The sequence below is a fragment of the Condylura cristata genome, unplaced genomic scaffold (assembly GCF_000260355.1).
Source record: "Condylura cristata isolate star-nosed mole 26May11 unplaced genomic scaffold, ConCri1.0 scaffold00026, whole genome shotgun sequence".
NCBI lineage: Eukaryota > Metazoa > Chordata > Mammalia > Eulipotyphla > Talpidae > Condylura > Condylura cristata.
In genome coordinates this window covers 2,411,229-2,420,231 of record NW_004567127.1, presented here as the reverse complement: position 1 = coordinate 2,420,231, position 9,003 = coordinate 2,411,229, and the positions used below count along the sequence as shown (strand labels likewise).

General features: G+C 62.2%; 1 protein-coding gene across 1 annotated transcript in view; it reads right to left on the bottom strand.

Annotated features, from left to right (window-relative positions):
* NOTCH2 (notch 2) overlaps positions 1 to 9,003 on the bottom strand; it is a 92,487-nt gene that overhangs the window by 35,502 nt on the left and 47,982 nt on the right. Inside the window, exons 6-7 of the mRNA XM_012730013.1 lie at positions 1,601 to 1,834; positions 25 to 180 (exon numbers count right to left, since the gene is read on the bottom strand). Of these exons, the coding sequence (XP_012585467.1) occupies positions 25 to 180; positions 1,601 to 1,834 (390 nt within the window). The remainder of the gene's footprint in view (positions 1 to 24; positions 181 to 1,600; positions 1,835 to 9,003) is intronic.

Genomic DNA, 9,003 nt, shown 5'->3' with positions numbered 1-9,003 from the left:
GCTGGCGACGGGGCGGGCACTTACCCATGGCGCACTCGTCCACGTCCTCCGTGCAGTCCGCCCCTCGGTAGCCCTGAGGGCAGGTGCAGATGTACTGCCCGTTGAGGGGGTTGGTGTCGCACAGTGCCCCCTTGTGGCAGGGGTTGCTGATGCAGGCGTCGTCCAGGTGGCACAAGAGGCCTGTCAAGGGGCATTAGGGGCGGGAGGACAGAGCGGTCAGAGGCGCAAAGGGAAAGCGTCCTCCCTTGGCGAGGCACTTACTTTCTCTATGGGAGAGGGACCAGCTACGACTGGCTCATCAAAACCCAGCATGGCGGTCAGAGGGAACGTCCCCCCTTCCCTGACCTTTCCCGAGGGGCACGTGGCCAGCCAGAGCAAGGAGCTTCTGCAGACCAGCCTCATCTCTGAGCCTGAGGCCTCAGCTGGACCCCTCCCCGAGGGCAGAGAGCTCACGGGCCGTCAGGTGTCACGGTTAGATAACGGAGAGAAAAGATGGAAACCTCTCTCCAGCAGTTCCACCAGCTGCAGGATGTTAATAACGGACGCCCGGTTCCACCTGACTTTCAAATAAATGGCAAATACTGTCTGCCACGTTTCAAACGTGGCAAGCATCCTCTATGTTATCTGACAACCTCCTTTCCCAAATCGGGGTGCCCTGGCCCGTGGGGCCGCCGGCATCTCACTAGCCTCACGGACAGCAAGGAGCCGCCCACCCGGCCTGCAGAGGAGCAACCCCTTCCCCGCCAACAGCCCCTGGAGCCATGAGGCCCATGCTGCACAGCTCTCCCGGGAACTGGACTTCCCCGTCTGCAGTTAACTCGGAGCAGGTAGCTAAGGCTTCTCCTACAAAGCGGGAGGCGGGCCTTTTGCAGCAGGACCCAGATGTGCACTGGCCTCAAGGGCTCTCCGATGAGCTGATGCTGTTTACTGTTGGGAATTTAAAATTTCTCCTCAGCGCGGCTTAAGCTATGCCCTGTTCAAACTGGTTGCATTGTTTTCTAGATGACATAAAGATTCGGTTGTCGTAGATGATGTGACTGGTACCAGCCCACCTGAAAGGTTTACAAAGGGAGCCAGCAGCAACAGGAACTCAGGCCAAGCGTTTGGTTTGTGTGACACTCACTTCTGAAGTCAACAGGCACGACGTGAGCCCCCTGCCACTTCTCCCGCGAAAGGGTTAAAGTCTGCTTTTGTCATGTACTAGCTGGGTGCTCCTGGGCAGCAGGCCGGGGGCACTTGGAGACCGCAGGGCACAAAGCCCCTCGGCCAGGCGACCTCTGGCTGCCGGCGCCGGGAGCCGCCCCGAGCTGCGCCGCGGTGGCGCCCACCGTCCCGGGGGCGCCTGCGGAGGCAGCGCTGGGGTGCGGGGGGCGTGTGAGAGCCGCTCGCCTGCCAGGTCCTGGCCCACGGGCCGCTCCTCCTCCACGTGACCCCCGCATCCACACGCTGGTACCGCGCCAGCTTCCGGGGAGTCAGGCCTCACTTCCGAGACGCGCTCGGCCTGACGCAGAGTGGGGCCCCGGCCCCGGGAGACCGGCGCCGTGTGGCCGCGGGGGGCAGGCCCGGCCCGGGCGCAGGGCAGACGCCGCCCGGTGCTCACCTGCCTTCCCCTCGGGGCACATGCAGGAGAAGGAGGCCACGCGGTCGATGCAGGTGGAGCCGGGGGTGCAGGAGGCGAAGGCACAGTCGTCGATGTTCTCGCCGCAGTCCTCGCCGCTCCAGCCGTTGACGCACACGCAGCCGTAGCCGCCGTTGCGGTTGGTGCAGGTGCCGCCGTTCTGGCAGGCGTTGGGCTGCAGCAGGCACTCGTCCACGTCCTCCGTGCAGAACTGTCCTTTGGGGGCAGGGCGGCTCTGGTCAGCGCGCTGTCCCAGGCGCCCGGGGCTGACCGCCAGGGTCTCCGCCCTCTGGGCCCTGCGGGAGGTGGCCCGGGGCCCGGGAGACGCGTCCAGGCAGGTGACACGGAGAAGGGCAGAGCCTGAGCCCGACGGCCCCGACAGGTGAGCCCGGGCCGAGCTGTGCCCGCGCACCCGGCACTCGCAGGCCCGGGCGGCGGGTCCGGACAGTGACTGGAGAGGGGGAGGGGGGCAGGCGCCCGCTCTCACCCACGGCCCACCCCGGGGGCGCCAGGCTGGCCCGGCAGAGGGCACAGCCCCCACCTGTGGGGGAGGGGCGGGCGGACGGAGCCTGGGAAGCGGGTCCGCGGGGCCGAGCACGTGGAGACATCCGCCAGGCGACGAGGGGCAAAGGGCGCTGGGCCGGGACAGGCGCGTCCCACCCAGGGGCGGAGGGGCGGGGTCTGGAGCAGCAAGCAGCTCAGGGCCGGACGTGGCTGCGGGTCTTCTCGGGGACCCGCTCTGAGCAGGGCAGCAGGCTGTGGGGGTTCTCACTCAGGTCAGCCCAAGTCCCACAACACATGCGACACGTGGCTGAGACACGACGCCCTCCGGCGTGCTTCTCGGACCGGACTGACCGGGCACCTCTTCTCCCCCTGGCCGAAGGCTGCACTTGCGCACATCCTTTCCGTACCCCGCTGGCCCCGCTCCTGCGGAGCGGGGTCCCTGCCCAGAGCTGTGCTCAGCGGCCCCTCGGCGTCCCCGGCTCACCCCGCCTCACCCGATCCCTGTGAGGTCACCCTGCCTCTCCCTGGCCACGCCCGCCCGCCCCGCCCGTCGGGTCCGGGCCGGCCTGTGCTGCCAGTGGTACCACTGCCTCTCTTCCCCCCTTTGCCCACCGTGAAGGGGAAGGAGAGAGAGGCTGGTCGGCAGAGGGCGTGTCGGGCGAATCAGAAACGCGCAGGAGACAACAGCGGTGGCGTTCAAGTCGCGGCTCCCAGCTGCTTCTGAGCCCCAACGCTCCCCAGCCACGCGTGGGCTCAGCGCCCGAGCGGGGTGCCTTCCAGCAGGCGCCCCGACTCTAGGTGGGGTCTGTGCGTCCCGCTCTGTCGCACACATGGACAGAGGCTGACGAGCGCCCACTGGCAGCTCCCGGCGACTGGGCCGCCAGCCCCAGGGTGGCTGTGCTGTGTCGGCAGACGGGCAGCACAAGCCAGGCGTGGTGCCCGCGAGCAGGGGCTGGAGGCGGAGGGACGGTGGCCAGCGAGGAGGGAAGCGCCTGAGCCTACACATGCTGGACTCTTGTCCCCGGTGCTGACGCAGACACCTGCGCTTCCCTCCACCAAACCCACTGGCGGCAGGTGGGTGGGTCTTTTTGTTCACAAAAATGTATGTGTTGGGCCCTCCCTGGTGGCGCAACGGATTAAAGCGCAGCCCCATGAAGCTCACCGCAGCCGCTTCAGCGCGAGTTCGATCCCCGGCCAGGGAGGGACCCCCAGGGCGCAGCACACCCCTCCTGTCTCCCCGCGGCCCCCTCAGCAGTGCGCTTCAGTACATCTGCCTCATCTGTTCTCTGCCCCCCACTCTGTCTCTGGGGAATCCTCTCATCATGCCTGTACCCCAATTCTGTATGCATCAATAAATATTTTTTTAAAAGTTTGTATTGTTTTCATTTTTAACCGGTTCTGAAACGACTCTGCCTAAAGACACCGTGTACAGAGGCATCTTCTACGTAGCATGTACTGCATCACCCCGGCACTTTGGGATTTTAAGTGCCCGTCTAGGTAACAGTCGCACCTGGCCTGGAAGCGCGTGCTCCTGTGAGCGGCCACAAAGCAGCACCGACGGCCTGTGTGAGTTAGGCCCTGGGCTTGCAGCATGTGGACTCTGCTTTCTTTGAGGAAACAGACTGGAAGGAGAAAAATAATTTCCTAGTGAGGGCGAGGAGTGGGGAGACCTGGGACCGAGGCAAGAACTGGCTGCCTCTGAGATGATCAGCGGAGCCCTGAAGGCTGTGCCTCAGGCGCCATGCGGGGTCCCCTCTGCACACAGGCAAGGAGGGGGAGTGAACCAGGACTCGGGCGATGGGCTCCTGGGCAGGTCGAGGGTTTCGAATCCCTGTCCGAGGATCAGTGCCCTGGTTTCGCAAGACAGGTTTGGAAGGCTCAACGCGTTCCCGTAACAGATCAGCCCCAACCTGCTGGGAGAAGTCAGATCGACCATCAAAAGCAGACTGATTTATAGTTAGCTCTCTACAGAGTGGATCAGTTTCTCTAAGGTTCAGGCACACTTCTCCAAACATTCCCTGGAAGGCTCATTCCCTTCTCTTTCCCATTCTACCACAGAAGCAGCAGCCTGGCTGAGGGGCCTGGGGGGACCGAAGCCAAACGAGGGGACACGCAGGGCCCACCTGGGGTTCTGAACTTGCTTCACTGAGCAGGGAGAGCTTCCTGCACCTGCTCACAGGCACCAGAGACCATGGGCCCCGGGCAGGGGCAGGAAGACGTGATCACAGCCCTGGGAGAAGATGCGTCAGCCAGCTCGAAGGGATGGCTGTGCAGCAGGGAGAGGCAGCGCATGCAGTTCCGAGCTACCTCACAGATGAAAGTTTTGTGGAACGGGGAGAGCGGTGCCGTGCCACGCCCTCCACCACGCTCCTGAACCCGCGCTCCAGACAAACTCGCCTGTGCCGTGGTCTTGTCGGCACAGACCGCCGGCAACGCCAGAACATGCCGCACAGCGCAGTCAGGCAGGTGCGCGGGTCACTCAGGCTCCTAGCAGTCACCCGCCAGATGGGACAGGCCGCGGCCGCCCGGCTTCGGATCAGCGGGGCAGCCTGCCAGGCCCTCGCCCCCAGTGCGGAAGAGAAGACGAGCCGCTTGTTTTCTAAGACGCCACCTCCGGTGGCCGTCCGAGACCAGGCCCGTTTGGTGTGAGGTGCCGGGCCGGCAGGCGGGCCCCTCGAACACTCAGCGGCACCTGCAGCTACGGACAGCCTGCTGGGTGACAGCTTTGCGGCAGAACTGCTATCTTAATGTTCACAACTGTCCGCAGGGCTCACTGCTGGACTCATCAGCGTTGCATCCGCCCTGCCTCGCCGATGCGGGGCTCTCCGCTGACCGGGGCCCCCGGGGCAGGGCTGGCCCGCCCGGTGGACACCTCAGACTGGAGGTGTCCAGAGCTAGTCTGACTGCTCACCTCACGGGCGAAACAGGCCAGAGGGCACGTGACTCGCCTCATCTGCACAACTAGCTGCGAGAAAAATTAGAAGCGGGTAAAGCTAAAAACAGAAATTGTTACGCACAGAAAAAGGTGCTGGGGTGTGAGAGCCCGGCAGATTGAGGTACGTCTTCAGGACAGGGAAGGGGGAGTGTCGGCTGACAGCTGGGGGCAGGCGGGTGGAGACAGAGGGGGTGGTCACGCACGAGGTGGGGTGGGAGGGGCCCAACACCACCTGTCTGTACAAGCAGGTGCGCGGTCCTGACCGGACAGGGTGGGGTCGTCCATGCTGACTGACCCTCCTGTGGCATAAAGCCAAGGTGGGTGAGGGTGATGGGCACGCTGGCCAGTGGACACGAGGGCACCGGAGTCTGTGTTCAACGGAGCCGGTGACCCAGTGTCGGCTGCACCAAGGCCAGCCCCGAGCCCCGAGCCCCGAGCCTTTGAGCCCCTGAACCCCAAGCCCGTGAGCCCTGAGCCCCTGAACCCTGAGCCTGTGAGCTCCGAGGCCCTGAACCCTGAGCCTGTGAGCCCCGAGGCCCTGAGCCCCAAGCCCCGAGTCCCTGAGCCCCTGAACCCCAAGCCCGTGAGCCTTGAGCCCCTGAACTCTGAGCCTGTGAGCCCCGAACCCTGAGCCCCTGAACCCTGAGCCTGTGAGCTCCTGGTCCCTGGGCCCTGAGCCCCGAGCCCTGGACCGTGATAAAGACCCCATTTTATGCGCCACCACACACTGGAATACGACACCTCTTAGGCCCTTACAGGACCACAAACCAACCAGCCATCTGCCCTGGAGCTACAGGCAGGCGGGCGGGAGGGCGGGAGGGAGGCTCGCTGCGCCTCAGCCCGGAGCAGCCCTCGTCCTTCCGTGTCCTCTCAGCTGTGAAGTGTGTGGGAAAAACTTCTCCCACATCAATGGCCCTGCGAAGGGTCAGCCCTCATCGCAGCAACAGCCGCCAGATGAAGAACATCTAAAAATGGGCACGGCCGGCCTCTGCCCTGCCCCACCACCTCTTCCCCGAGGCACCAGGAAGACACTCCCAACGTCCACGCAGGAACCGCTGGCGGGCCTCCCTGCACAACCCTGGTGCCAGGCGTCTGCCAGGCGGGGCCTGTGTGCCCGGCGCGAGGTGGGTGCCAGGCACGAGGGGCCTGGCGCTGGACACCACGGTGCTCCCCGGCTCCTCGGACGTCGGGCTCCCCGCGCGCCCACCGCCCTATGTCACCCTTCCTCGCCAGGGCGACAGGCACCCAACTGGCCACGGTCTCCCCAGTGCAGGGGACGCCCTGCCAGGGCAAGACCACGGCTCTCCACACGCCGCCTCTCTCGGGCGTGTCCTGCAAATGCCACCAGCTCAAGCCGTCGCTCCCGCCCCCGTTCTCTCAGGACGACCACACTCTCCCCGCCCCCCGCCCCAGTTCCACACATGTCCTCCCTGTGCCTGGAACATGCTGTCCCCAAACCCTCCGGTGACTCTCCCTCACCACGCCAGCTGAACGTCACCTCCTCGGAAAGACCCACCGTCACCCCAAAACCCACGGCTTCTGCCTGTCAGCGTGCTCCCTATGGCCTCTACTTGTCGTGAAGGCACTGACGGCGCTCGGCGACGGTGCCAGGTGACGGTGCCACCCGAGCCGCACCTGGGCTCCTCCCGGGCGCCAAGTCCCACAGAGCGGCGGGCGGTGGCCGCGGGCTTCCTCAGGGAAGCCCAGCACTCAGCCGAGTGCCCGGGCACTAATCTTCCTTGAGAAGCGCTCAGTGCTCAGTAAATATTTGCTAAACAAATGTTTATCTGTTCCTGTCTCCTCTTGTCATTCTAATCCCAAAACAACAGTCGTCCTCCAGCATCTCTCCCAGCCTTGGGGCGTCCTCGTCTTACTCACGCTCCCCAAGTTTCCACTGTCCCCTGAGCCCAACCCACCGGCCCAAACACGACTTCTGGCTCCACCGCCGCCTTGCTGCCGAACGCACCACCCTCACTTAGACCTGGAAAACATCCTCGTACCTCCGACGCTAGGCCTCCGGCTCTGAGCCGGGCGTCTGCCTTCCTCGGTGGAAACCCAAGACTCCCCTCAGGCTGGAGCCAAGTCGGTCACCCCCACCCCGGGGTGCTCTCTTCCAGCACTCCATCGGCACCATGGCAAGGAGGCAAAGCATCTGTATTTTTTCTCCCCTCGCACGGCTGGTGACTTCAAGTCATAAAAATATATTTATGAAGTTATTTCTAAGTACCACACACTGTGATTAGTGCTTTACACGGATTACCAAATGTAAGCCGCATGCTGTACAGATGTTTCCCAGATGTGGTAGAGGCCTCGTCCACACGAAGAAGGCGGCACAGCGCGTGGGGAGGGGCGGGGGGCCCCTGAGAGACCCCAGTGGCAGCCCAGAGTCCGGAGGGCTGAGACTGGAATCTCACTCACGCACTCACTCAACAAACACACAGCACAGGCCGGGCTTGGCCTGTGGGCAGCTGCAGCACGCGGTGGCTGCTAGCCGGGTAATGTAGACAGATAAGGGCTTTACAACCAAAAATAAACACTCGTAATAGAAGGCGATGAGTTTTCTAATCGCTACGTGTTGTCTTGGGGGCGCAGAAGGGGAGAGCAGAAAAGAACTATGCTGTCCAGGGCTGGTTGGGGAGGGGAACACGATGACCCTTTCTGGAAAAAACTACTCAAGCATGTACTCATCTGACCTAAAAAATAAATCAAAATGAAGAATGGTGCAATAAAAAGATTGATATTAAGTGCACGGTGGTTAGCAGAAACTGCTCACAGGCCTAACCTAAAATACCAAAGACTGGACTATAAAATCTAAATACCAGAAAAATTTTAAAATAGCATGCATAAAATTTTACAATTCAGTAACAATGCTATACTATGAATTTTTAAATCCCAGATGGCATGAATAGTATCCAGAGAGCGAAAATATATGCCTGTTCATCATCCCACATAAGGAAATTTGTAAAAAGTTTCATTTTTCACCCTGAGAAGTAGAAATGAATTCAAACTGAAGTGTTTCTAAACATTTAATCTTTAAAAAAAATTAAAAATATATGTGCTGTAATTTCAGTCGTCTCACTTCTACTGACTTCGCAGGCCAACTTCCACAGCCTTAAATGGCCGAGGACCTGCACGATGGAGCCCTCCCGGAGGCGGTTCCCCCGCCGACCCCCGACGGCGCCCCCCGCGCCTGGGGCCATTTGCGGCCGTGCAGAGTCTTGGCTAAACGGGCTCGGCCCACTCCCCCACTGCTGCTCCCCAACACCCTCTCCTCACACTCCCGCAATCTGGCTTCCTTCCCTCCTTCGCAGAGAAACGAAGATTTCCAGCCACCTCGAACACTCTGATGACCCTCCACGGCCATCATCCTTACCAGAGTTTCCCGGCTGGGATCCACCCAGTGCCCATCATGTCGGCCCGGTAACAGCAGGCCAGAGGGTCTGGGGGCTGCGGCTCGCGGGCGGCAGCAGGCACAGGGGTGTCCCCAGCGGCCCCCCACCGCGGGGAGCTGCTCATCCCCACCCTCGCGTCACCTTGGCCATCCGATCCCTGTCCACTTTCTCACAGTTCAAGTGTTCTCATTCACACATCTTCCCTTGCGGATCTGGTACACCCCAAGGCCCCCGAAGCAAGATTCTCTGCCTGCGTCTCCAGCTCCCATTTGACGGCCAGCCTCCTCTGGTCAACGTTTCTCACGTAGAAAACCCGCCCCCCTCAAGCTCATCGTCATCTCCAGCCTACTTCTCTGTCACAGCCACCAGTGCTCACCTGTCCCCGCCAGCTCCATTACCCAGGTTCAAAACAGAAGCCGTTTTCTCTCCACCTCTGCCCTCTCCTGAGTCCCTAGACGGTCCCCACCTGCTGGCCACTCATTCACACTCTACCCCATGAGTGGACTTTTGTAATGTCTTCCTGGTCCAGTGGACCGCTCTTAACGCCAGACAGT